The 27,969-nt window shown below is 35.6% G+C and overlaps 3 protein-coding genes and 3 long non-coding RNA genes across 12 annotated transcripts in view; 3 read left to right on the top strand and 3 right to left on the bottom strand.

The window, feature by feature from the left end:
• LOC105678162 (uncharacterized) overlaps positions 1 to 22,261 on the top strand; it is a 162,865-nt gene extending 140,604 nt beyond the window's left edge. For both annotated transcript variants that reach the window (XR_010887801.1, XR_001101669.2), the window contains one exon: positions 22,004 to 22,261. This is a non-coding gene — a long non-coding RNA (uncharacterized lncRNA). The remainder of the gene's footprint in view (positions 1 to 22,003) is intronic.
• Positions 97 to 1,767, top strand: LOC136996978 (uncharacterized). Its single transcript, XR_010887800.1, has 2 exons — positions 97 to 1,060; positions 1,405 to 1,767. It is a non-coding gene; the product is annotated as an uncharacterized lncRNA (long non-coding RNA).
• Positions 1,757 to 23,566, bottom strand: LOC105678161 (transmembrane protein 114). 2 transcript variants are annotated; one of them, XM_012377261.2, is made up of 7 exons: positions 23,057 to 23,566; positions 15,374 to 15,497; positions 7,625 to 7,735; positions 7,058 to 7,195; positions 6,845 to 6,942; positions 5,899 to 6,064; positions 1,757 to 3,687 (listed from the first exon to the last, which is right to left on the bottom strand). In XM_012377261.2, exons 1-7 carry the CDS (start codon positions 23,180 to 23,182, stop codon positions 3,584 to 3,586), a joined length of 867 nt encoding a protein of 288 aa, XP_012232684.1. In that variant the 5' UTR covers positions 23,183 to 23,566; the 3' UTR covers positions 1,757 to 3,583. The 2 variants fall into 2 exon arrangements, with proteins under 2 accessions (XP_012232684.1, XP_012232685.1); XM_012377262.2 differs by lacking the exon at positions 5,899 to 6,064 and adding an exon at positions 6,168 to 6,333 and having other exon boundaries at positions 23,057 to 23,199.
• Positions 10,398 to 12,101, bottom strand: LOC105678163 (uncharacterized). Its single transcript, XR_010887806.1, has 2 exons — positions 11,797 to 12,101; positions 10,398 to 11,158 (listed from the first exon to the last, which is right to left on the bottom strand). It is a non-coding gene; the product is annotated as an uncharacterized lncRNA (long non-coding RNA).
• A 1,497-nt stretch (positions 23,567 to 25,063) lies between the features above and the next one.
• On the bottom strand, positions 25,064 to 26,896 carry LOC105678157 (nudC domain-containing protein 3). Of its 4 annotated transcripts, none has more exons than XM_067347007.1 (5): positions 26,763 to 26,896; positions 26,347 to 26,453; positions 25,686 to 26,259; positions 25,409 to 25,597; positions 25,064 to 25,301 (listed from the first exon to the last, which is right to left on the bottom strand). In XM_067347007.1, the coding sequence occupies exons 2-5, from the start codon at positions 26,451 to 26,453 to the stop codon at positions 25,209 to 25,211; spliced, it is 963 nt and encodes a 320-aa protein (XP_067203108.1). In that variant the 5' UTR covers positions 26,763 to 26,896; the 3' UTR covers positions 25,064 to 25,208. The 4 variants fall into 4 exon arrangements, with proteins under 4 accessions (XP_067203108.1, XP_012232679.1, XP_012232678.1 ...); XM_012377256.2 differs by having other exon boundaries at positions 26,347 to 26,471; positions 26,578 to 26,797; XM_012377255.2 differs by having other exon boundaries at positions 26,578 to 26,797.
• On the top strand, positions 26,893 to 27,884 carry LOC105678158 (protein C10). Of its 2 annotated transcripts, XM_067347014.1 has the most exons (4): positions 26,893 to 26,979; positions 27,071 to 27,123; positions 27,235 to 27,411; positions 27,473 to 27,884. In XM_067347014.1, the coding sequence occupies exons 2-4, from the start codon at positions 27,084 to 27,086 to the stop codon at positions 27,604 to 27,606; spliced, it is 351 nt and encodes a 116-aa protein (XP_067203115.1). In that variant the 5' UTR covers positions 26,893 to 26,979; positions 27,071 to 27,083; the 3' UTR covers positions 27,607 to 27,884. The 2 variants fall into 2 exon arrangements, with proteins under 2 accessions (XP_067203115.1, XP_012232680.1); XM_012377257.2 differs by lacking the exon at positions 26,893 to 26,979 and having other exon boundaries at positions 26,986 to 27,123.
• Positions 27,885 to 27,969: the final 85 nt, after the last annotated feature.

The raw sequence follows: 27,969 nt of genomic DNA, 5'->3' as shown, positions 1-27,969 counted from the left end.
TATCGTAATTTCCGTAGTTTCCTTCTTCTTCTCCTTCCTCTCTCTCTCTCTCTCTCTCTCTCTCTCTCTCTCTCTCTCTCTCACCCTTTCCTCGACAGCGGGTAGCAGTTTGTTTAATTATCGTCGTAATGCCCCGCGGTGTCGAAGTTTATACTACTCGGCCGTTAGTTGACGACTTGCCGGTGCTCAATTCTCTCCGTCGCAGCTTTTCATTATCGCACGGTGTGCGAAATAAATGAAATGTGATGAGGAACATTCGTCTATGATTACGACATTGTAATTAATTAGTATTTAAGTGGCAAGTTGTTTTAAATCTTTAGTATCGCGGTGTAAAAATTCCACATGAATAACTGCGTAAGACTTTATAAACTTTTTACTAGGATTATTTAATTCAATAAAGTTTTTTTTATCGAGATACTTTTTTAATCTAAAAGAGAGATAAGATTGGAATAATTTAAATTCCTTAAAAAATATATAAAATAATGTACTAAATTACAAAGCTGAAGTGTTTGTAAATATCTAAAAATTTAAAAATTTAATTCGCAGAAAATATGAGCTATTAATTTAGAAAACTAATCCATAAAAAGCTAAATATTTTATTTTCATTAATATTTTAATAACTTTATTGACAATCATTATTCAAATTTTGCTATATAGTTCCGAAAAGTAGAAGTGACTCTAGATGGTGTCTTATATTTAGCATCATGTGCAACCTCGTGTGGTACAAGAACTCCATCTGCCACGTTGCTAGTCTGAATCTTGCTTCAGAGATCTGGTCATCTTTAGTAATATTTTTTCTGTGGCTGTGAATGTAAACAAATTCAGTTCACTATTAAAATTCTGATAGTGCGATCTGTTTGTGCGAAGCAAGAGTAAAAATGCCAAAAACAAACATGCTGAATGCAATCATGAACGCAGTGATGTTAATTTCAATGGATGACGACCTGGAATTAAATAAATTAATACAGTATATTACGATAGAATTGTTGTTGTTAGATGATTTGAAAATTGACTTTGCTGATGATGTGACAACAAAGAAAGGAAATTTAATTAGGAAACGGTATGGCACTTTAAGAGGCATATTTAGAAAAGAAAGGAATATTGAATTGTTATCATTTTTCCAATCTCATTAACCTCAACGTATGAGCAGAAACCAGTATAAGTTGTTCACAGTTAGATGCAGAAATAATCAAGATTCTCAGAGAAAATAGATTTTTAATTAAACATGTAAGAGTTTATACAAAAAAATATTCCTTTCTTAATATTGTAAATTATTTCTATGTTTTTGATTCGCTTATAAGCTGTGCGCAGTTCAAATTTTATCCATATATGCATGATACGGTAAACCTAGGAGTATAATCAATGTAATAACAGAAGTCTTAGGTGGCAATTCGTTTTTTGTAGTTTAGTTCCAGATAATCGAGTGGATAAACAAAATATCAGAGATCAGAATACCACAAAATCAAAAATGCATGATTTAGAGGAAAGAGAATTAAATTATGAAGAAAGAAGATTGAATAGCCTTAACGAACTGTTGAAGACAATAAAAGAGCACAATAGAATTCAGAAAGAAACAAATAATATTCTCAAAAGTTTCATAGAAATTTGTGAAATTGCTCCTTTCGTTGATGAAAAAACTGAAATTTGTATCAGCATTGCAGATTAGTTGATAAGTTAGGTATGCATAAAATTAAATTCTAAAGTTATTTTAGGGATAAGATTAAAATAATGGAAAATAATAAAAATGACAACTGTATATATTTGATACATATTTGTTCTATTATTTAATATCAAAGATTTTATAAATTTTCGTTGTTTTTATTCTACACAACTCTTTATTCCCACAATCTTCCTAAACTTGTGTTTATGCCTAAATCTTACTTATTGTTAGCTTTATCACGCGATTATAATTAACAATATATTTAATTCTTTATATTTTCACAATAATAATTAGCGATGTAATTTACGGAGCATTGACACGTTTTCGCTTGCAAGTAGCTGATCAGAGATAAATTATGACGAAAGAATCCAGAATGGAATAGAAGAGAAATCAAGATTGAATGATTTGTTTCATATATGAAAATAAATCACGAGAGAGAAAAAGAAAGAGAATGTGATTTAAGTTGCTATAAAATATATATAAAGTAAATGAAGTATTTTTTTATTTCTTAAATATCTTGTATATAGAGATATCGATGTAATGAACCTTACAAATTGACATTATCAAGAGAGCTACGTACTAGATAAACTTCGCGAATCGTTTTCGCGTAACGCGATCTTAGCAGCACCATATATTATATAAACGTTTACATCATATTGCGTGAAGTAATCTTCTCGAGTTGCATTTTAATGGATGGAACAGTAGATTCCTTTGGGGATACAGTTAACATAGGGCGATTTGGTGGAAATTAAAATTATTCAATTTTTATCCAAATCAGCTATTTCAACTGTATATTTCAATACCTTCAGTTTGGACATCTAGCGTTCCATTGCGACCAGTTAATAAGCAAACTCTCGTAAATAAATAATTTCGTTTCTCTCGCTTCTGTCTTGCCGAGATATTTATTTAATATTTAGTACTACTTAGTATTCGCGCCGCTTTTCACTTCGCTCGCGTAACTCGATAATCCGTCTTCTCTTCGAGAGAGTTAAATGTGAGCGCGGCGAGCCAAGCTTCGCAGATCTGAATTTGATCGACGTGGTCGATCGATTATGATCGAATTATGAGATTCGCGCCTGTTTTTACCGAGATTCCTCAAGAATAATTGTGTCCGTTGAATGCACGAATGCATTCTTTATTGGTCCCTCCGTTTTTGCGGAATCATTATCGTGGTGAATGGTATATCAGCGATCTAATGTTCGTTAATGAGGATTCGAGAAAGCTCGGTGAAATCAATCATTGAAGTTCGACGAACAACGTGTGACAAACGCGTATCTCTAATGAGCGCAAGTACGCGTCATTGTAATCAGCACGCGTGGCGAAGGTGCGTGAGAACGGTCTTACTTATTGAACTAGAAAAATACAAAATGATATCTCGCTCCTAAGTATAAGTACGCAGATTTTGAGCAACCGTTTTGCGCAAGTCGAGCTTCCCAGACAATGCGAATGTCTAAAAAAAAAACGTGGTCAGAACGCCTGAAAAATGTTCTATAATCTTTCAGACTTTCTTTCGACGTCTCTCATTGTTCGATGTTTTTTTAGATCTTCGCATTCTTTGGATCTTGCTTCCGGTCGGATGGAATCAAACGATCGGTCTATCGCGGGAAGAAAAGAGTTTGCTTTTGGTAATCGTATGGTGTTCGCATCTCGAACAAAATTCGAAGTCGTGAATTTTAAATTACAGATAAATTACGCTCGTGATCGGAGGGGGGGGGGGGAGTCCGCGATCACTTCGAATCGATAGATTCTTCGCGTCGTGATGCCCGATCACGAATCGATCTTGATCTCTGTCAGATTTTGTGTCGAATATTTTTGATCCCCTCGTCCTGTCAAGTGACGCGATGGCGAATTTTCGATGCTAGTGGCGAGCATAGGTATGCTCGGGATATTTTCTTTCCTTCGATGCCGACCGGCCGAGTTCCTTCAGTAGTTGTAGGGCCCGTACTGAGAGCCGTGGTAATACGGCCCCGGATACGCCGCTGGCGCCGGATATCCGGCATATGCGTACTGCTGCTTCTGCGGGTAAACTGGAAAAGAAACAAGAAACGATGTTAGATTGAATCTTTGCCTGCATTCTAATAAAGGAAGAGCGTTAAAGCTAAGTTTGCTTATCAGGTAAACGAGATAATAATTTTAGATAAATCACCATCGCTTTATTTTTTGCCGATTAAAGAGCAATCAATATTCGTTTCTTGTATAATTTAATCTTCGGTTTACCTGGAGCTAATTGTAATAAGGTATGCATCATGTCATTATTTATAGAAGATTGTAGTGGCAACAAAGGATGCGGGAAAAAGATTCTATGCCTCGCATTGCAAGGCGAGACACGTTTGCCGTTCACGTTCGCACAAATCGAATTCTGACATCAATTGATTAGCATACGGCGCTGAATGCACAAACACGGAAATTCTTTTGTGGCAAGAAGTCGGTGGGTGTGCGGAAAATTAGGCAAGTGTGTCGCTTTCGAGTGACTGCTTCGACTTTAGATAAAACTGCGGTTTTCCATTCCTTTTCTTGTAGTAAAAGACAATTATCGCGCATAAGCGTTTATCGCCGTGTACTCGATTTCTCAAAGCGCATTTGTTGCGAAATAAAAATTCAGATTCCTAGCTTTGAAACGCATTTGGAAACCGATTAGATGTATAAGTGCAACCCGGCCGATCATCCGAAGGATAACTAGAAAGTTTTCTTCAGGATTGGAGCGTGACAAAAGTATCCACGGCGGAAACAGAGCGTGAGTCGAATAAGTAAAAGTTTTGTGAAAATGAATATTAACCGTTCTATCATACGACAATATTATCATAGCGACTCGGTAATCGGCTTGCCGAATCCATCGATCAGAATCTTAACTGCTTCTGCGTTAATTTTTTAATTATTATCAGTAATCACTTATCGCTAATGCGGCCAAGTTATGAGTATATTATAATATTTATAAAGGAAAATTTATGCAGAATAGAAGTGAAAAATTTACATATATATATATTTTTCTTATTTGATAGAAATATTAAAAATGGCTCGATTAAGCAATGATGATGTTTAATTTTGCTGTCTTACATTAAACTCGTCATTTAATTTTATTCGATAATTATTTAAATTTATCACTTTTCGCAAGGAATTTTTTTCAATCTAAGCACTGGAGATTTAATTTCGACAAAAATGTGGCCTTGACAAGATCGAGATAAATCATCGAGAGCGTAAAGACCAATTTAAATTCTCGACCAACCAGTAATTTTCCGCGCGACTTCACTCTCCCGATTAATTTAGCTTAGAAAATTGCGCAAAGACTAACTTTAATAAAACCTCAGCATGCAATTCGCTTTAATATTCATCGAACTAGTTTTGCGTAGCCTCATTTCTCGTGTCCGCAAATTTGCAGCCTATTCTTTGAAACGTCAGCGAAATCTATTATCGCCAGGGTTAATTTTGTTCTATATATGTATAATATATATATTTATAGGAATCGACCTTTCTATATACAAGGCGTTATTAGGATTGTCTTTCATTCTGGTTAAGTTACGGTTAAACAAGCGATCGGATTGGCCTTGTCTTGTCATGTATTGCCGTTAATTAGTTTACGATTGTTTTTATGTATATATCTTTGAATCTCGAATATATATTACAACCGTTTATAATTTGTAATTTGGATAAGTTAAAATCTTCGCATAATGGTTATTGAATCTCGTTTCGATATAATAATAGCTATAAAAATAATTGATCTATTGCATAAATCGTGCTGATAATAATTCTCTTATGCGTTAATACGGAAGCCTTTGAAGTGAACTGTATAATCATGTAACGTGCCATTAAATGTTTGCAAAAATGACTGGAATAGGAGACTTAAAACTCGTTCAGTGATATCATCGCTTCCGTATTCACGCCCCTCTTTTCAATACAGTTAGTATAATGACGAGATGATCGTTATCCTTGTATCAAGGAACGTGTTCCTTGTGATCAGGCTTGATGATCGTAAACTAATGTTAGTAGAACACTCGGTGCATGCGGAATCCCGAAGCGCAACACCTCGGGATTTTGTCCGAAGAGAATGAGTTGTTATTCCGCAGTTTTTATCGCAATAAATCATTCGACGCCGGAATATCAATATTAATCGATATCAAAGTTTTTCGTAGTTCAAGAGAAATCACATAAAAAATAAACGAAATATGATAATTACCGGATAGAAGGCTAATCAGACACCGCGTGCACCAAGTGGGCAAAAGCAATAGGTGTTAAATATGTACCAGGCATGAGATACTGCATGTTCATCGCCTCCTCGCGCATTCTCTCGCCCCTCAAGCAAATCGCCGCGGCGCTAAACAAGATCGCACTGACCAACGACCAACCGACGCCGACCCAAGCGACCACGTACGACCAGTCGTACGAGATTAGTGAGTTTTCCTTCAGGACCTAGACGGTTTTCCCCGCGTGCCGTGCCGCGCCGGATGTACATAACAAACAAAAAAGAGATACGGGGCGAGTTAGTCCGGCCGTTTCATGGATATCGTGTCACCTGGCATGATGTACTGAACGTTCTGGGCCTGCTCGCGGGCACGCTCCCTTCTCAGGCAGGATGCCGCGATCAGGAATAGCGTCATCGTGCCCAGACACGTAGCCACCCCCAGCCAGGCCAGATAAAACGACCAGTCGTACCACTGCGCCGTGTTGTCCCTTAAAACCTGCGGGCAAAATTCTTTATAAACACCGCGTGTGGTTGCTTGTCAATGGCACCTCCAGGCTGAGATGTGCGATGCGACAGATCGATCCGGTGCCTGAAAGAATCTCCTCGTGACGCAAGACGAGCGAAAATATTCTTTGCTATGTCACTTTTTTTTCTTTTATTTGGAAAATATGTCTGAAAATGATTTAGAAAAAAATCAAGCTGCAAAAATTGTTGAGTGTTCAATTTGCATTAAAATTCTCGATTCTTTTTCTTCACTCATCTTGCTTTGCATTAGCAATATATGTGCCAAAATCAATCGATTGCCGTTGACCTTTGAAAGCGATTATATAAATAGTGTACTCAGGAAAGCTAAATTAGATCGATTAAAAAGAATATGTTAAATTATATTCTAGTTTTCTTTCCACGATCGATATGATAGTCAACGACAAGCTTGAAGATTTCGGCGAATTACGTGAGTTGCATCGGTAATAGAATTACGGGAAAGTAAAATTGAGAACATCACTTACGTTGCTCCATTGTTGGTAATATTCCTCTCCGACGATTTTCTCTTTTTCATAATATTCGACGCCGTGCCACAAGCCCATACCACCAGCGCTCAGTAAGCCTGTGCCGTTTAAACAAATATATTCCAATTATATCATCGGCATCATAAAGTGTTGTCGAAAATTATATAAGCTGGCTGAAATTTCTCAAAAATACTTTTCGAAAAGTGTACTGACATGCGAATAACATCAGAATCGCCGTGGCCGTAATGTTCCCTGGTGATCTTCTCCAGCAGCCCACCACTCCTGTCCAGAACGCCGAAAAAATCGCGAGAAAGCCAACCATGAATAAAGCTATCACGGATCTACCCATGTCTGTAATAATGACAAGAAATTCAAACATGTTATATTTTATTTGCTATAAATATTTATTCGCTGTAAATATTTTTATTATATAGTCCGGAAACTATTCTCTCTCTACGTAGAGTTGCCATTATACACGTGTTCACTGCCACGTCGGTCATCGGCGACCGAACTTTCCATTCAAGCCACATCGGTTACCGAGTAGACGCGTGACCGAATTCTTAAGTACAATCATTTATACCTGTGAGACTGTCCATACGATTAATTCTTTCGATTTTTTTTTTTTTTTTTTTTAATAAAAATTCAATAGGCATGCCATAAAAAGAAAAAAAAACACGCACATTAATTTGATCAATTTTTTTACGGTAAAAGAAAACTATGGTCGCTGATTTTTGATTGATGCGACGAAACATGAAATTCGTTCATTTGCATTATACTTACGTAATCGTGCCATCGCGTCATCAGAAAAGCCTCTCGTCTGATTTTCTTCATCGGGAATGAAATAATCGATATTCATGCAGTGCGTCTCCACGGGACTCAAATAAGTCTCGACTGCAACCATAAAATATACAACATATAAGTGAAATATATCTATATTTATAGCGATATATAAATTTATAAGACAGTGTATTAAGATAGCTAATAATTTATAAATAATTAAAAAAAAAATCGTTTTTTATATTCTTTATATAGTGTCAAGAAAATTTATATCTTCGACACACTATATGTACCTTCGTGTTTGCAAGAAATTTATTAATATTTTTAATAATGCTAAAAATTGGATGTATATTTTTCAACTAAATACCGCTCTAAAATTATTTTACAGTAATACATTTCCTCAAAATATGCATTCTAAGTTTACGAATCGTTCATCTGTATTTATAATTATAAAAAGTAAGGCGCGCGCAAACACACACATTTTACGAAGAGTGACACTTAATTGACTAATCATTGCAAACAATGTTCTCGTTTCATCGACCGCAATACACGCAAATTAGCTCATCTAACTGCTGATTACGACATTCAGCATTGAGGTGTACTGCATTCTTTAAGCGAAATAAATGCGGAACTCAAGTGAATCGCGAAATAACACATCATACCTGCAAAAATGACGATGACGCAATCTATTCGTTTATCTAATAAGTTTCTTTTCTATGAAGATTTTCTCACGCCACTATGAAACACATACCAGGCTATCTGCGTATATTTTAATAATATCCTAAAAATATCCTATTGCAATATTTTTGCAATGGCTACGTCATGTTTATCACACGTTTATCATAGATAGTTTGGATAGATGGTTGATTATCGCAAGTATGTATATATTTACTTATTCTTCGGTTACGTAAACAAAGGCGCCTGAAGGATCTTTTGAAAACGTATCCACTAGATATCCTTACGATCGTATTTCGCTACATGAGGAATTACTACTGGGATTTATCAGCACTCCCGGGTCCCACAGCCCCGCCGCGTCAACGAGCGCGCGCGTCTCGAAAAGCATGCGACCCAGAATGCAGCAGGCGCTATCACCGGGTGCAAAGTGTGTGGTATGCTTTTACTCGTACGTGAAGGAAGGCTCGTACGCGCGAATGCGCGTTCGCTCTTTTGCAACGGTACTTTTTTAGCGAGTCCTAATCTACAAAATGCCACTTTCGAAAGATGTCCTTGCGCGGAGGAAAAAGTTGTCGCAAAGTGGCCATGCTTTCACAGTCTCCTCCTGATTACATGTCAGACTGAAGCGCCGAGACAAACGCAATGGCACTGTCTGTCACCTTCAAAGACCCTTTTGGGATGTTTAATCAGTTGTAAAGGATCGTTATTTCTAAACTTTGACATCGGTAAAACCCTGTTTATCCGAACTGAAGGGGGCGGAGCCCTTTCGGACAACCTTTTTTCCGGATAATCCATGGAAACTATTATCGGCAGTTAAAGAGTAGAAATGAACTGACAGTATGTATTACAATATGTATCTAACATACTCAAAGGGCGGCCGACAATGTGGCGCCAAAGATATAAGCAAAATATGAATTAGTTACAAGACTTTTAAGTATCTAACGTCTGTCTGTCACGCACACAGCTTTTTCTTCGCCGTTTCGGTTAAGCCGGGTTTCGGTTAAGCGAAGTTCGGATAAACGGGGTTTTACTGTACATATCACTCGATCACTCAGCGAAAGCAAACTTTTTAATTTCAAACTGTGAGATGAATTTTTTCCTCTTTTTTTTTTTGAGCTGTTTTTATTTCATTTTGATCAAGTGAAAGTCTATTGGAAATAATAAACGGGCCTGAATGATTTCTTAAATCGATTCAAGTTTTATAGTTTCGTTCAAAGCTCTTAAACATTGAACTAATAACTTTTATTATTTATTTTCCAGAATTATTGAGGACATTATACATCCTCTTTCCATTCTCTTTCAATCCTGAAGCCTATACATTTATTATCAGCTAAGAGCATTATTCTATCTCAGGCTAGAACATCATACAAAATTCTCTCATCATGTGGAAAGGACAGCAGTGGTTTTCCCAGAAATACGTATTTCCGGAAATACGATTTTACGTGGTCGAGAGCTGTCCGTAGTAAAACAAACCGCTTGACGTGTTTGAGATTCAGACGACAGCTGTACGGCCATTTTCTCGACCCTCTTCGAATCTAGTTTCGCCTAAACGAGGCGTTGTGCCAAGATCGTTGACTCGCGCCTAACTGTACACGCGCTATATTCTTCACCATTCCGGAAGAGGAGTCGTACGGCGTCGGTGGCGAGCAACCACGGCAAGACCCTCCTCGTACTTTTCATCGCACATTGCGCATCGCGCGCGGCCTAGCGCGATATGAGCGCGATACCAGAAGGCAGATAAAAGCCGCCGGACCGGTCGTTGACTGGTTTCTTCAAATTTTTCAAGCGTGCACTTGCGTCCGTACGTCTGACCTCAATTTTCGGTACTGGCCGGCGTGACGCTAGTCACATAATGTATCAAAATATAATAAAGCCTTTCACAAAAATCCCACAGGATAAAATATTCCGAAGATATTCGGCGAATCTAAGATGTAGATATCTTGATCTATATATATAATCAGGGGATAAATGTTGAATACACCTGATGTGATTTATTACTCGCTCATTAGATGCTAATTAGATAGGAGACTGATGGGAAATCCTGAGTAATATTAATTGAGAGTAATGGAAAAAGTTTCTCAGAGATCATTAGAATATAATGTGTTTGTAAAAGTATGTTTAATATTCCATGAAACTCTTTTTTACATTTTGTTTTACACAAAATTTTGCAAGAGATAACGTTATAAAATGTTTGGTACGAAAGAAATGCGAGTTCTCTTCTGTTGAATTATATATACATATTTTTTTTAAATTATGCTTCATACTGATTGCGCGAGACCACCAACGATTTGTTTGGGTTTTTTGCCGCTGTAAAGATGAGGGTCAGGCTCGATCACGCACGCGTAATAAATCGAAGTCGCCGGAAACGGGTCGCCGGAAGAAAACGGCACACCAAAACCGATAAGGCGTCCTCGGCGTCGTCGGTCGGCGAACGGTACCGGCGATGATACGAGCGATGCATCGATCATTTCGATTATTTTCCGGCCGAGCGACGAGAACAAACGCGGAGGAAACCTTTTACACGCGCTCTCGCCCAACCATTTCTTCGCTTCTGCATTGCGCGCGGATCGTCTGGCCGATAGAATCGATTCTCACCGATCCGGCCTCGATACGCTCTCGCCTTTCCTCGCAATTTCTTCTGATCTCACGATCCTGCCGAACAGGTACCACGTACCGTCACGAGCGTAGTTTCGTTCGCGACGTCGATGAGAAAGCATTGTCTTTGTATTTCCAGGATCCGCTATTCAGCGGCCGATCGCTCATATTATCCGAATTAGATCGCTTATTTCGATCGTTAACCCTGGTGTCGTCTGTTGCAACGGTTATTCTACACTTTAGTTCTCTGGAGAACAAATATGTGCACTGGAAAAAAATTTTTGTTGTATTATAAGAAATTCTGGTTGATTCTACTAGTACGTTTGTTCAAAAATGGACGAAACAAATTTATTGTTGGAATTACCAAAAGATTCTGTTAAATTTCATCCTGTTTAAATCTATTAGAATTTCTTGTAAACCTTACTACATCGTGTTGTTAGATTTACAAAACTCTACCAGAATTTCTTGTAAACCTTACCACATTGTGTTGTTAGATTTACAAAACTCTACCAGAATTTCTTGTTAACTTTACTATATCGTTTTGTTAGGTTAACACAACTTTGTAGTTAAAAAACAAGTTCGAATAGGTGTGGTTTTTGTAAAATACTAACAATATATTTTGGTTTAAAGTATACTCAGTGATGTGATGTTTCCTACCGGGCTCCCGGCTCCCGAGCCCGGTAGGAAACATTACATCACTGGTATACATATATTTCATTAAAAAAAAAAAACACCACGTGATCATAAAACTTTTCGGATGTAAGGCTGATGGAAGAGACCGAGACGTAAAAACTTATGTATGCGTAGTCGTTTCCACACGTATCCAATAACCTTTTACGACTTACGTTTTTCTCTGCCTTACCATACGTCCACGACAGACGTCTACGACAGACATAAGTGCTTACTTCTCGTTCTCTGCCATCGGCCTCACTAATATTCCGTAATGGATTCCACGACGCGACGTAAAACTTTAGCGAGCTCAGTTGAGACTGTTCCAAGACTGTTCCGACTGCTTAACGCCATTGCTTCGCGAAAGATCTAATGCGCGCGATACACGCCGCGAGTAGCGAGGGCGCAGTAGCAGTGTAAAGCCGAGAGCACAAGCTTTTACATAAAGCATAACGCATAAGCATAAGGAAATTGATTGGTCTATATATAAGCATAAGCAAATGCATAAGGAAATGGACCAATCAATTTCCTTATGCTTATGCGTTATGCTTTATGCAAAAGTCTGTGCTCCGGCCATAACAAATGAATGCGGCGAACAGTTGATCAACCGTTTAGTGAGTGATGACAAAACTGTTGCAGAGCGCTGCGATTTATGTAAATATAACAAGAAGTTTTGTAGATCCAACAAGAAAACACTTATTCAAATCCTTATAGTAAAGTTAACCAAACGGTGTTGATATAAGGTGTAAAATTTTGTGACGATAACCAGAAATTCTGTTTCGTTCGACTAAAATACGGTCAACCAGAAGAATTTTGTTAATATAATAAAACCATTTTTCTCAGTGTGGGATAATGAGACCGATTGATCCAACATTATCAAACTAATGGAGCTGTGACAATTTATTACTCTGCCACGAGACATTGCTATATCTTGCATAAGAAAGCAATTGATCGTAACGATCTTGCATACAATTTTATTTTCAAGGGATTTTGCATTTATTTCACATGTTCGCAATTTTTCGCATACTCCAGAAATGCTAATTAACAATCTACTCGTTTCGAATCGATTATTTCGTAAAATGCGCCATTTATACATTTTTTTTTTTATATTTATCTCGAAATTTTATGAACGTAACTATCGCTTCTTTCGTAGCGGTTCGCTATTGTGTGGATAACAATAGATTTTATTTGAGCTCCCTAATGTATGCACGGCCCGCATGATCGGTAGTTCCCCATGGGCACGTTTTCACTTTATAGCGTGGGTTTTTTTTTTCTTGGTAGAAGAATACGTAACTTAAAACTTCCGGGATAGAATTGGAATCACCTGTACTGTACTCCGGATTTGTAGAAAAAATAATCAGTATAGTTTTTCAATCTTGAATTCTTGAAATAAATCTCTCTAAATAAACGAAATTATATGTGACACCTTTTATAAAAATACACATTTTAATTTAATCGAATTATAAACTAATTAGACCAACTTTTTATAGCGTAATATAAAATACATTTTAAAACTTAATCTTGTGATATAAATACATAATTCTCAAAAAAGAAATTATTTTAATTAATTTATATAATTTATAGTAGATTAATTTAAAAGTGGATTGAATCTAAATTTATTCTTTGTGTGGTTATAAATCATGGTTAAAATTGCATCTTATTATGTTGTTAGTTTGTTACTTTAGGTTCTCCGCACAATATTCCATAAATTAAATTGAGTTTTTGCTTATTGTTAACAAAATTGATTTGCGATTGAATGATTCAATCATATGCAGAGCACGTTTCCGCAACGCTACCGCCAGCATAGTAATCTGCAATTATTATGTCGCGGTATGAACATTGCGTAACGATCGAAAGGCACGCAAAAGTCGATTACGCGATTTGTATGATGTAAAATATGACATTGTTTCTATTTTAAGATTTTCATGTATAGGTATTTAAAAATATAATATAGAATTATCTATAACACATTACTTATATTGTAATCGTGTGAACTTCAAGAGCTATTACTTCAGCTATGTCGATTAATTTTAACTGTAATTCAATTGTCCACTTTTTATTTAAAGACACGTTTAAGGAAGAAACAAAAGCGTGAAAGAACTGTGATTAAATTTAATGGATATCGGAAAAATCGATCTCTAAAACGCCAATTTGAATAGATAACTTTAATATCTTAATTAACAGTGACCTCTAGATTTGTGTCAGAATTGAATCAGCACGTGCTCCCCGGCGAAGATTAATCGGAGCCATTATATAAAATTAAGCTATTATCCAATTAATTGCATTGATTACAGATTTAATTACATTGACTTCATAATTACAAATTAATTATGTATCATTGCATTGGATTACGACTTGGATGACTGCATGCGATTACGTATTATTACGTATTATTTTTAAGCGAATTAATTTATACAAGTGTCGCCGATTTACTTCACATTATTCTAAAAATATTCGATACGTTATTAGACGACATATATCATGCGTCATTACCGTAGAAAGTTCCAAGCCATAGAGTGTTATGTGCGATGCGAAATTGCGCACGAGGAGCAGGATTTTATCATATCCTTGTGCGCGCAACGACGGTATATGTGTGTGTGTGTGTGTGTTTTGAACCCGGATCTAAATGTCGAATTTCTAAACTCAAATTAATACACTGTACCTTTTAATAAAAAATAATAACGTTTAAATACAAACACGATTTTTATTGTTAATATGTATTATAACTATAGAATACTAAAATTTTTATCTTTAAAAAATAGCTTTTAAAAAAAAATTTTCGAAATTATAAGACCACAGAAATCAATTTATATTTACATTTGATTATAACGTTGGAGAAATTTTTTCTCTTTACTCAATACAAAGTCACGGCTTGTGTTCGTAAAGAATTAACACACAAGTGATCGGCCGATCGATCGACACGTCGGCTATTTTGCAACGACCGCGATCGCAACGGTCCACTTACGAAGTGCGCGATGGAAAAAAAGAACCATCTACCCAGAAGTCCTCGGACCATGAGTCTCGTCGCCATTAAGTAATTTAAGAGGAAGATTCTCGCGGTCGATATCGCATGTAAAAAATTTCGCATAAATCGGTTCTGCGGGGAGACAGAATTCCACATTCCCGTCATTACTTAAACATTTTGTTCAGGAAACCGCGATGCCTGAAAAACCATGCGGTCATTCACTCGACTTCTTTCTGCAAATAACTAACGGACATGTGTTATTCGAGACGAGTAATTTAATATCGATATCTCTTCAAGATATATTTTCTTCATCGATAGAGCAAATGCTTTGAATTAACACATAGCTAAATCTCGTAATATATTTATTTTCTTGACCTCTATTTTTTTCCAAGTACTCGCTTTGCTGAAAGAAGGAAGGAAGAAAGTATTCGCTGCATTTTATTTATATGGCCTACTATGTTAATATTTTTTACGTATAGCGTAATGGTAAACCATTACGCGGTAACGTATCCTAGAATGAGAAAGCGTCGAGATGCACCACGCTAAGGCTATCGGGTGAAAATGCACCTTTCTCCAAAGATTGTGTGTGTCTGTACTGTGTCGATTATAAACTGTTAACCTATTACGTGGGATCGGATAACCTACGACATTACGAGATTGTAACGTAGAAAGTTTTCTAAAGGCCGCGTCACTGAACGAGGCACTCGGCATGGTTTGTCAATCCTAATTCGGGACATTATCGAGAGTGTTGATCAAACACAAATAAAACGTCTTTCCGCGACTACTACACGCGATTGTTGATTGGCGTGTTCAAAATGTTAGAATCTGCTTAGCGATTTTTCTCTTACCTGTTGGCGGTCTCTCTTTCGGATAACATATCCTGAACAAGCCCTGAGTCCTCGTGTAATAATAATATTTCATGTTCATCTGCTCCACCAAATGGCTTTGCTCGCCATGCTTGCTCGCGTATTGCTGTAACAGAAAGAAAAATTTGCTGTAGCTAGATGCGGATAATCGTAAAAGTTAATTTAACATTCGAGGAAAGTTACAGTACATCGCGTTATTAATGATGATAAAGTGAAAGGACAAGAACAAAGTCGCGGCGAATAATTCGTCTGGTTTAGCGGAGAGAGCTACTGGACGTGTGTTTTCGAATGCAGATGAAGAGCGCGCTCTTCCTTTCGCGAAAATATTATTATCGTTAGAAAGTAAGAATATCACGTTCCTGCGAGAGAACATCTGTCAGGATCTCTCTTGTATTTTTAAAGAGATGCGATGTTTATTTAATCACATATTGGGTCCAGCTTAGGCAAATTAAAACTGACCACAACTTTACTTTTTTTAGAACTTGTACTTAATCTATTATATTTTAAATCTAATTCGATCAATTTACCAACGTGAGATTTCATTTGAAGCTTTCGACATTCGTAGAAAAAAAATTTTTTTTTTCCTCAACTTAAATATATATATTTAAATATATTTTATATGAAAATTGATATTAATTTAAGATAAATACTGCTATCTTTCCATGATATTTTTATTACCAATTCTAATCGAAGAATTAGTCACTAGAAATCTGTACAAATTAATGCATGTAGCTTAATGCTCGCATAAATTTGATAGTCATGTTAAGGAATTATCGACTTGTAATGGATGCAGTTACGAATAAGGAAAACGATTGCCCGTCCTTGCTTTATTTCACGTTGCAAACCATCGGTATTCCGCGAAGAGGCCCGCCTATGAAGCCCGTAAGAACCATAGAGAGCGTTTATTCATGCGTGTCGGTACAAGTTCCGTACTTTCTTGTGCTCAAGGATGTACCTCGCATACCGCCCTCGAAATTTATGCAATTTCAGATCACTACAAAGTGAAGCGTATATCGATCCTCCTCCCATCGACAGCTGCGTTGATAATCTCACCCATCTCGTCCTTGGCGAGCAGGAATTAATGCTAGCGGCCGTTACGATCTATTTTCTAGAAAGTCCGTCTTTGATTTCCCGATTCAAACGCTTGGTAGAAAGTATAATAATACACCGTACTATGCGGGAAATCTTAACGCATGAATCGCAACCACCGACGACGGAAAGGAACATTTCCGCGGTGCGAAAACATGCGTGCTCGTTCCTTTTGCATACACCCGTTGATGCTTCCCACGAAACAATTCTTAATTCACTATCCACCGATCGTTAATAAATTGTACAGTCGTTTCGAAAGTGTGTTTTTTTTTTGTTTATCCCATTTTTCAGACAATATTTATATTTTCTCAGTCTCTATATGATCTTCTGGTACAATTTATTTCTGAGCATCCATAAATTTTAGGATTTTGAAAAAGATTTGTCTTTTACTTTCGTTTTTCAAATGATATAAAAATTATTGAAGTCCGGAAAAATCAAGTCCAAATCAGTGAAATATAATGGAATGTTTATTTATTTTTTATATATTTAAGATAAATTTTATATCTATCGCACACAAACAATATTATGTTCTACAAAACGTTTAAAAATATTATGCCAATAGAAAGCGTTAGTTTGAGGTTGAGTTTATCCCATGAAAAAAATGACAATTGTATGATAAACGTGGCTTCTGCTATGTGCTTTGTGTAGAAGTGCATACCTGTTGCATCTGTCAACAACAGCATGGTGATGTTTGAGAAATTCTACGGCCTACGTTCTTCCTCGATTAGCAAGTAATAATTGTGCGAGCATGACGTACGTTGCTGATGCAAGCTTCATTTAACCTTGGCGAAAACACCCATGCGCTCCGAGCAATTCTATTGAAAGAACGCGCAAGCTGAATGATGCATATTCGCTAGAATGCTTTTGATTTTCCGACGTGAATTAAATAGTTTTGGAATGGAATAAAGCGAATAATAAAATATATTAATATATAAATGCTATTTGTATCAATATTTATCGATCCAATTGATAAATACTGCAACTTTAAAATGACAGAAAGAAGAAAAAGAAAATTTAATCTAGCATATTTGCAATGTAACGCAATTTTAACCAAAATTGAAAGAAACGAGAAATATTTATTTCTTGTAAAGTCAGTGCACTTAATCGAGAAGTGTGTTTCTCGCGCGAAAGTTTCTATGAGCAACAGGTGCTGTCTGAAACTGCAACACGTGAGTTCTCTCGCGACAGTGCATATCGGAGTTATCATCAATTGTCGCTCGCGAGAAAAGGGAAAAAGGAGGACTCTGACAAACGCCGGTTTTGTCTAGGCCACACCATTCTGCTTTCACATTGTTATTTCGCCATTGCTCGTTTCAAGCGCGGGAACATCGTCGAGCCTGGCTGATTTCTTTGACATAGAAAGGAAAACCCGGCGGTTAGGCTCAATGGGAATAGCTGGGATTATCGATAACAAAATAAGAAATAATTATTATGCTGTATATATTTACAATTGGATTTATCAAGTGATAACTGTAGCAGCTAGAGCATATATATAAATATTCGCGAACGCTCGCGGGGAAATAGACGGAGAAACAGCTTTCACTGGACCTCTCGTCTCCGATGTTGAAAAAAAAATCGATACTTTCGATGACCGATATAAATTCATCGATTCGAATGCGAATTCGAGTATAAAAGGACCTGGGAAGGCCCCTTCACCGCGTTTGCGAGCAGCGAGGTTTTTAGCTAATGAGCCGCCTTGTGTTGCGTACGGCAACTTTCATTTGAATTTTTTTCATCTCTCTCCTGACTAGCTCATTGGCCGACGAGCCGCGATCGTTTTTCCGACTGTGTGCAACAACTTACGATTGCGCAATCCTCTATCTGAATAATTTGTCGTCGTGCATTAAAGAGATCGATCGTGAATAATGGAAGTTTATGCGGGCGCCGCTTCGATTTTAATGACAACTGACGTAATTTAGCCCATTTCGAGAGATACATTTAACAACTTTCCGCATTAATCTGTCACGTCAGAACGGCAAAATGATACGGATTATCCGGTAAATGCAATTCTGCATACCTATTCGCCGATGTTCTCGCAGTTGTTAATCGAGCATTTCTCATTTATAAATTATTTATCAGCCATATAATTAGACCAACAAGGAATCGTTAGAAATCTTTTCAATTATAGGAAACTGTATTTTTAGAACCAAGAAATATAATTTAAATATATTTTTTGTATTCGCCGTATGTTTAAGTTTGAAGTTCAAGATTATTTAATGCATTAGAAATTTTTGTAAAGAGAAAGTGAAACATTTCGCTATTTAGCATATTAGAAATATATTTAAAGAGTCTTTAAAGAGAATCTACAGTACATATCTTAATCAAATTTGATTATTACTTAGTAGTTGCGCAACTGTTATCTCTGTTGAACACGATCGATATGTCATATTCGTTGAAAAGTTTATGCTTTCTACACACATTTATCTTCTTACATAAACTCGAGCGCTATAATCTACAGGTAAGATTCAAAGTTTTCTTAGATATCGAAAGAACATATGCATGTAATAATAAACTTATTAGCGCAAATAAAATTACATTGCACATTGTAAATGTTGCATTGAGATGGCAAACTTATAGCGTTGCGGATATTGCATTATCGCACGGCAATAAAATCATGCCGAGATTTACCATTGACAGTCAATGCATTGGGCAGGACAGGAAGAAGAATACTCGTGCAATACTCGAGTTTCTCCGGAACGTTTTGCGCACGAACCGCGTTACGCCATTCAGCGTCTTTAAAAAGCATTGCGAGCGCGGCCTTGGAGAATTTCCTATCTCGACGATAACCCTTTTAATTCATTAATACATTTTGCGGGCAGACATCGAGTGACGAAAAATGGACAATTCTCACAAATATGGTATCTCACAATTTTTTTCAACTTCGTAAATGTTGCATTTTGAAATGTTATCCGCGGAAGTTACTTATAATGTTTTTAACTTCATTAAAAAGTGTGCACATATGCATACATTTGCAAGAACTCTTTATGTTGTTTCCGTGTAACGCTCCAAAGAAGATTAAAGCAGATTTAACCGCGCGCATTCCTTTCCTCACGCGCTCAGTCCGCCACGTCACTGGTTCTCGAATGAAAGTACGGTGCGACTATATTTGATGAATATAATATTGCGCTACGTAATTCGCTACTGTGCACCACACGTAGGATAAGTGCTAAACAGGCGCCTTTATGCCGGTGAATAAATAAGGATACGCGCAACAATGTAATCAGCCTGTGCAACGCGAACGAGCCATTCTGCTGCAAGGATTATACGCGTATCGCGTAAGCGTGTATGAGAATTCATTATGAGTAATTTATTATTAAAGCAGGAACGGCGAGAAGAAAATTATTGTACGCCGTGGATTTGGTAAGACGCAAGAAACTAAATAAAACTTAATGTTTCATAAACACAAGATTAAAAAGATATATCTAAACCCTCGCATACTTTTTAATTGGTCGTAATTACGCAACATGGAATATTTTTTAAATTAGTTTTTTATTTATAGTATCTCGAAGAAACGACTCATTAAAAAATTAGAGAGTATTGATTCTATTAGTTATTTGTTTTCTAATTTTTTATTTTTACCTATAAATATATTAAACAAAAATACTAATTAAGTTTCTCCTTAATACAACATTCTTGAAAGGTAATGTCTAAAATTTAGCTTCCATGGAAACAGGACAGTGAAACCAGTAAAACATGTTAAAAATATAAATCCTGTATTTTTCTCGTCGAAACGTTTTTTGCAATTGCTATCTTTAAGTCGACTTGATTTAAAAATCATCGGTTGTCTTCATTGATGGAAGATTCGTTAATGTCGGGGATTTACGCGGTCTTTCTGTTAATCGGCGGTTATTTACATGTTCGCCGAGGTCACGTCGTAACTCGCCGTCCGCCCGTGGAATTATCACCTTGCGTTCTGTTGCGCGCAGGTATTCGCACGAGCATTCACTCGCGCCTACTCGCCGCGGTGCGGTGCAAGCGACATAACTGTACGCGCGATTTTCCCGACGCCTTCTCGCTACCTGAGCGAGGAGTCGCGGAATTGCGTATTTTTCTTGCAATGCGTGCGCGTCCGTCAAGGTACGAGCAAACGAGCCGCGAAAATAACAGAGCGTAATACGTCATGCGACGGAATTATGGCGCAAGATTCTTTCGGATGCGGCTGCTAAAGTAGATTAGTGGGTCTCCATACGCCGATTCTAAACCATATGGACTGACTGATCCATGCGAAAGTGTTAAAAGAATGTTAATGTGTAAATTTAGAATAAAAACGTAACTAAAGTTAAATTTAAAAATACCGAAAACTTAAAATTGTGATCAGGATGAAACTATCAAGGACAAGCTCTGTAAAGCCGAAAATTAAAATTTTAATCAGGATGAAACCACCAAAGACAAGCTCTGTAAAGACTAAAAATCTATATAAATTTTCGACAAAATGCTAAATGAATAAAAAAAATTCTTTATAAAAAAATTATTTTATACTGTAAAAAATATTTTGCAAGGATAAAATGTGAACATATTTTTATCACGTTGTTTATTTATATGGTTCTTATTTTAAAGCCAGTGTGAATTTTGCAAGCAAACAAAATTTATCTAAGATTCGTACAAAAAGACATACGATCGGCGCATGGATAACTAAATATAAAACTCGTTGAGTCAATGCGCTGGGAATGGGCGCGGTTCGGAATGTCGATCGTTCTGAAGGCTTGGGACGAGATGGCGAGAGATTGAGACAGAAGCAAGAGGAGAGGAGAGTCGTCTCACCAGTCGAGAGAAAGAGAAAAGCGGAAAAGGGAAGAGAATATCTTGTGAAAATAGATTCCACTAACGTCGAGATAATTTGATACAATCATAAATAGATTTATCTGCTCTAGAATAACGTTTTTCGTTAAACACGAGATGCATAAGTGATGGGTTTTTTCACATATTGACAATTAAATAAAAGATTATGTAGAATGTTCTACTTTGGATCAATCGTTAATGGTGGAAATGAAAGAGATACATTTTTATTTATCAAAGTTAAACGAAATGAAAGAATTCTTAAAGTTTACTTAAATTAAAGAAAGAATACAGCTCTTTATTTATTTAAGATTTCTTAAAATTTAGTAGAAAAAAATTTTTTATTTTCTATTATTTGTGATTTAAAAACTTTAATGCAGTGGTATTAATAATATATTTATATATATGTATAAAAAATATACCTATATAAATCTTCTTATTTTCAAATTTATTTAAAGGATTTATTATTACCTGATAAAGAATTTATATTGGAATATTTTATATGCGTCCAAATGTATCTGTACAAGTCATGCCTCAAATTCTTTGATTTATTAAAGAGAAAATGTTAAATAATTTCTTGATCCACTGTAAATCTTAAATTAAAAAACAAGAATCTACAAAAAATCTGTAAATTAGTAATTTTAAGTCTTATATGGGCGCAAACGTTTAAGAATCTCACAAACTCTTAAGAATAAAAATAATTTCAATGAAATATTTCTCACTAATATTTGTTGGTGTGCTTTTCAGGTGCTGATATTTGCAGATTCAAACATCCCGACTTTCAATAACTCTAAAGGATATAAACTTGACCTTCGACCCGTACATTCATCCACGGCAAGGTCGACGGAAGTCATGAGGAATTCTACTTCCTATCTCTCTCTCCTTAAGAAGATACGCATTTTTTTGTGAAATCTCTTTAATATATTACATAATCTTTTATTAGAATCTCAAATATATTACATAATCTCTTCGTTAAATAAAATTTTTTATAGATACACTGCTAAATTTTTTTATGAATTACTCGCATTTTGAAGGAACAATAACGTAGAAAAAAATAGAAAAAATTTTATTCACAAGCACGGTAACTGATGACAAGTTTGGCCTTCAGGAATAAAGAGATCCGGATGTGATCTAACTTTGGACGGGAAACTGTTCATTTTCATAAATGATCGAAGCTGTCATAAGCCGATTATTTGTGTGTGCAACAGCAGTGTAATCAAAATTTTAATAAGGATTATGCTGGGAGTAATAAGAGCACATTTGCGGCTAAATCGAGTTAACTTTAATAACGATACTGATGATGTCCCACGACGAAATATGTAGAACACCATGAAGTTTATAATGAAATTTCATATCATTCCACGTTTCACAATTTATACAATTTCTAACCTTTTTAGATATTTTAAAACCACGTGCTACAATTAATTTTTTTAAAACTATTCCACAAATATTAGTTAAAATTAATTGATGTTTAATTGATTTTGTATCTTCTTTTTTTAACGCAAGAAGCGTCTTTTAGAGCGAATTAAAATTTGAGCAAAAGTTTAATATTCAAGATCGACTCTTATCGAAATAGACATGTAAACTCCGAACACAGCGAATCTATCATCTTTATCGACAACTTTCGGAGAGCATCTTCTCTTGCAAATAAGAACAAGGAGATCTACTCCACATTCGCATCGTGCACACGGTTCTTTATAATCGTCAACCTTCGTGCTGCATTTTCTTCGCGAAGCATGAAGCGCGATGTCGGCTTGGATAGAAGCGACGTATATCCTTTTTAGTATGAGATGTACGAACCTGGATCTGGGCACGCTTGACCTCGGTATAGAGCCAGTTGTCTGTGGAAAAGGCGATCGCCAAGAGGGCAGTGGCGATAATACCGGTTATGGTGGCAAGGGACAGCGTCACCGCGGAGCACGGCATCTTGGTATTTTATCGCTGGTGTCGTCAAGTGTCCTCGGCTTGTCTCTCCCGTCCGTCTCGGTTTGCCGTTAGCTTCACCTCACACTTGCCGCGATGACTACGTGGTCGCGATTACCGACCGGTAGGAAAAGCTGCGAAGCGTGCTGCGTTTTTAAAGAGGAGAGCTGGACCGCGACTTGGACGGATTTTTGGAGAACACAACAGACGCGCCGCTCTCGATCCCGCGGGAGCAACGGGATGAAGAGGGTCGGTTGACGAAATCTCCGGATTTATGTATGTATGTATGTATATATGTATACACACACACACATGCGACGATTAGCCGCGCACTTGTCGTCCTTCAGGATGCGCGCTTCACCGCGATGCACATCACAACACCATTCCTCTCGCAAACAGCAACGGCACTAATGGCTCGACTCCCGATTCACCTCGAAGGAAAGCCAGCTCGAGAGAGCAAGGAGAGAGAACCGGACTCCAGGTGGGGATGGACTCGTAGCCTCGAGCAGGTATATTACCTGTGTTTTACTCGCAGCGGTGCTCATTGTGTGCATCTGGCAGCGAGGATGCAGCTTGGGGTGCGGTGATTTTTCGGGAGACTCAATAATTCCTCGTAAGAATTCCTAAAGTCGTTGAAAACCGCCGCGCTATTTAGCCCGCACGCGAGCGCGTTACGACTCCTCGCGATAATGCCGATGTAAAATTGGGAAAATGTGTTATCCAGCGACACTGAAACCAGACACAATTAATCAAATTTTCATGCCACAGCAAAAGAGAATCTTTACTCATTGCATTTTTCTGTATCTGCAATATCGAAAATTGAATTCTCCGAAATTATATTCTTTAAGTTCTGTCAGCAGCATATTTTACGTTTATTCACGACTCATTAAGAATAGCACAATATCAACATTTTTTTATAAGATGATAAAATATTTCCATCAACGTGTACGACTACAGTCTTGATAATAATAGTTGTCGGACAAATGTAAATTTTATATCGATATGAAAACATATGTTTACAGGTCGACATTTGTCGCTACTGCATTCGTGAAAACTCGTTCAGACGCAATCAAGGTAAAAGCTTAGGAAAGTCATAAATGTTCTACGAAATGAGAACAGTTTCTTCGAGGCTGTGTACCTGCTGTCTACAAAACCGCTCCTGCCTTGTCCCTATAGCAATCCCCCCACCGCTGTGAGATAAAGTCAGCGTAAACGCCGGGGAAAAGCGTAGGATTCTTCGCATTCTATGAACTTTCGGATTGTTCATGATTTCACAGAGTACTGTCAAGATCCCAATATACAATTCTTTACTTTTGTAGATGCTACTTATTTCTGAAAAGGAAATATATCAATGTTTAATATGATAATTATATAGAAAAATATAATTATGAAGTTATAATGCGAAAAAAGCGTATATTTTATTAATGTAATACGATGGACTTTAAAATAAGAATAATTTTGTAATTTTTTTAAGTTTTCAAAATATTGTAGATACTAAATCTTGAAAGAATCTCAATTTTTGGAAAATAAAATAAAATTTAATTAAGTATTTGATATTAATTTGATCATAATCAAATAAGTATTCTAATAATGATACTTGTAAGATAGAATTAGATACTGAAATCTTATATATTATAAAAATTGGTAGATCCAGCAATTTAGAATGTATATTTTCTTTATTGCAATGTTATACTTTTTAACAAAGAAATAATCTAGAATTCTAAGATATCAAATTTTAATGCATTACAGTAAAATTCTAAGCCTGCTAAATGATATAAGATTCTAAAGCATAAGAATTAATAATTAAATTATAAATAAGAAAAACAATAACATAAAAATACAGAAATTTCTATAATAAAATTATACACATATAAGCAATACATGTAAAATTATTTATAAATTTTATTCATAAATATAAAAATGTATATTATATTTACAATATAATTTGATTTTCAACATATATGATACAAATCTTGAAGAATTTGATTATTTAAAATGTTAATACAAGTTTTTTGAGAAGTTAAGTTTGTTAGTTGTATTTCAAAACGGAAGGATCATAAGGTGTACCGAAGAAAGGTGATCCTTTTGCATTCCATGCCTGTTTCAAAATAGTCTCCATTTTCTGTAAATGAGATAGCATTTTCAAATTATTGAACAATTAAGGTGCAAATTCAGTTTTTGAAGGAAATATAGAATATAGAATATAGAATATAAGATATAAACAATTACAATTTGTTCAGACGTTGGTTTGTCTAAGAGTTTCTGTTGATGGTTCCACATTAATTCTTGTACTTTCATTTGTTCATCCGACGCCATATCATCAAAATGTTTGGAACAGTCAATTTTGCTTAAATCAATTTTTGGTTCATCTACTATTAAGGCTTCCCACCATCTTTCAATTACTTTTTCAAGATGAATCTGTAAAATAAATAAGTTATATATGTAGATGTAGTTTAGAAAGTTAAATCCAAGATCTTATCTATAACTTTATCTATAATAAACGCACATTGATGTGTTTTCCAGCTACAAGACTCCATATAGATTCATCTTTTCGAATTTTAAAACTAAGCTTGCCACTGAAGATATTGTCCCATTTAGAATCTTCTAGAGAATTAAAGGTCTTAACATCAATTTTGATTTCATCTAAGCTTATGTTGACTTTAATGTTTTTGGATGTTTTTATGTACTCTGGTATTTTTATCAGTACATCCAAATCATTAAGTGTCTGGGTCCAAACATAATTCTCTCTTACAGCTCCATTGTAACTATCTGATATATGATCTGTCTCAAATGATTGTATGGAAAGTGGATTAATGTTATCCAACTTGCTACATGAATCAATCTCAATTTCTTGCACAACTGGTGGAATATGTCTGTAGTCTTCACTTTGTATCGAACTTAATTCATTTGGTTGTGATACATTGCTATTGTTGCTGATCGTCTTGTCACTTGTAGTTGTCTTTTGTATAGCCGGGGCATTGTGTTTCCATTTGTGCATACTATTCATTAAAAGTTTCTCTGCTATTCCAGGTGGGAAGCCTAATTTTTGTTCTGAGTTTGATTCAATATAAAAATCTGTGCTGACATTGCAAGATATCATAATGTAATAATAATTTTGAGTGATATTTGTACATAAAAAATATTGATATTATAAATTACATACTTACCACCTGTATAAAAATCCAAAAAAGGCATCCAAGAAATTACTGATGTTCTTTTCCTCACGAAGTATATGTAAAAATGTTTGATCATGGGGGGAGTCCATCATTTCCATCTTTAAACAGAAAACAATCTATAAAGTTCTTAATGAACTGAGTAATTTGGTTGATAATGTAAAAAAACGAGTCAAATATATAAAAATAATAAATAATAAAACACTCTTGTGTTTATAAAATTACTTTAAGCTTTTCAAACTTCTCTGAATAACCTATATAAAATCTTGTTTGTTTTATAAAAGCAAGATGCTTCACAACATTAAAATGCAAAATTAAAAGGTGACAACATAAAAGAAACTCTAAACAAAATTTTCTAACAAGTTAGAAAAAAGCAGCCACATAAAAAATATAAACAAAATTTTATAGACCGTAGTGAACTGTCAGTGAACTGTGGCAAGTTGTAGTTTGAAGGACAACATCAAGATGCCAAATGGTTTGAGTCTTGACTAAAATGGTTTGAGTTTGCGAATTATATCATATGATGGCGCTTTAGCTGCTCCTTCACTTAAAAACCCTAGAAGAGAAATAAAAATTCAAGGACGCGATTAGGCGTTTTCTGGCCACTGCGCGTCCTCCAATACTATGGTGAGCAGTAGACTATTTTGGACGACGATTAATATTAATGATTTAGGTTAAGTGACAACAAAAAATTGCTGAAGCACAATTTTTCTTGTAGTTAATAGTACATTATGGCAAGCGTTCCTGGTTTTACAATAGAAACTGCAAAGGGTAAATAGAATTTAAAAGAGATCTTTTTAATTCACATATTTTTACAGTTGAAAGTAATGCATTATTGTCAATAGTTTAGATGAATATGTAAACATTCTTTCCTTCTTTCAGCTATATTGACAGATGTTCTGACAGCATTGAGCACACCAGAAAACTTGCAAAAACTCGCTGAGGCGAAAGAAAATTCTGGCAATGAAATGTTGAAAATGATGCAGTTTGTATTTCCATTGGTAACACAAATTCAAATGGATGTCATAAAGAATTATGGATTTCCAGAAGGAAGAGAAGGTAATTGGGAATGTATTAAAGAAGTAAAATAAATATTAATTGTTGTATATGTGAAAAACAGGTACCATACAATTTGCACAGCTCATTAGAGCTTTAGAGAGAGAAGATGCTGAAGTAGCGCAATTATATAGTCAGGTTCGTTCGTATTTTCTCCCATCAGTTACGATAAATTCTTCAACTGAAGCATCCCTTTAAATTACATTAAATTAAAATATAAACTATTAGATATCATCGTGTAGAAAAAATTTATATTATTTTTATTTTAAGCATAATTTAACAAATAGAAAGTTGTTCTATGTAATATTCTATGGAAATAAGTAATAGGTATATGTGTATCTTTTTACATATTTTTTAATATTTTTATAAATTAAATCTTGCAATAACTAGTTTCATTACTTATGTTAAGCTTAGAATAAAAAAAACACCCTGAAAAGGTATTTATGTGAAAATAAATAACATTTTTTATTAAAGAATTAATGAGATTATTGTAATATTCCTTTTCCATTTTTTTAGATTAGTTTCAATTGTTTAGATGTATAGATTGCAACTAATCTAATC

This window comes from Linepithema humile, chromosome 1, assembly GCF_040581485.1.
Source record: "Linepithema humile isolate Giens D197 chromosome 1, Lhum_UNIL_v1.0, whole genome shotgun sequence".
Taxonomy (NCBI): domain Eukaryota; kingdom Metazoa; phylum Arthropoda; class Insecta; order Hymenoptera; family Formicidae; genus Linepithema; species Linepithema humile.
This window is presented reverse-complemented; position numbering and strand designations above follow the sequence as displayed.

Excerpts from the sequence above, each read along its gene's own strand:
- LOC105678161 (XM_012377261.2), bottom strand. The coding sequence starts at position 23,182 with ATGCCGTGCTCCGCGGTGACGCTGTCCCTTGCCACCATAACCGGTATT. Across the intron at positions 7,196-7,624 it reads TGACGCGATGGCACGATTAC|ACATGGGTAGATCCGTGATA; the intron begins GTAAGTATAATG and ends TCATTATTACAG. Across the intron at positions 6,065-6,844 it reads ATTACCAACAATGGAGCAAC|GTCCTGAAGGAAAACTCACT; the intron begins GTAAGTGATGTT and ends AAAACCGTCTAG.
- LOC105678157 (XM_067347007.1), bottom strand. The coding sequence starts at position 26,453 with ATGGAAATGATGGACTCCCCCCATGATCAAACATTTTTACATATACTT. Across the intron at positions 26,260-26,346 it reads TTTGGATTTTTATACAGGTG|CACAGATTTTTATATTGAAT; the intron begins GTAAGTATGTAA and ends TTGCAATGTCAG. Across the intron at positions 25,302-25,408 it reads AACCAACGTCTGAACAAATT|AAAATGGAGACTATTTTGAA; the intron begins GTAATTGTTTAT and ends TCTCATTTACAG.
- LOC105678158 (XM_067347014.1), top strand. The coding sequence starts at position 27,084 with ATGGCAAGCGTTCCTGGTTTTACAATAGAAACTGCAAAGG. Across the intron at positions 27,124-27,234 it reads TACAATAGAAACTGCAAAGG|CTATATTGACAGATGTTCTG; the intron begins GTAAATAGAATT and ends TCCTTCTTTCAG. Across the intron at positions 27,412-27,472 it reads ATTTCCAGAAGGAAGAGAAG|GTACCATACAATTTGCACAG; the intron begins GTAATTGGGAAT and ends TGTGAAAAACAG.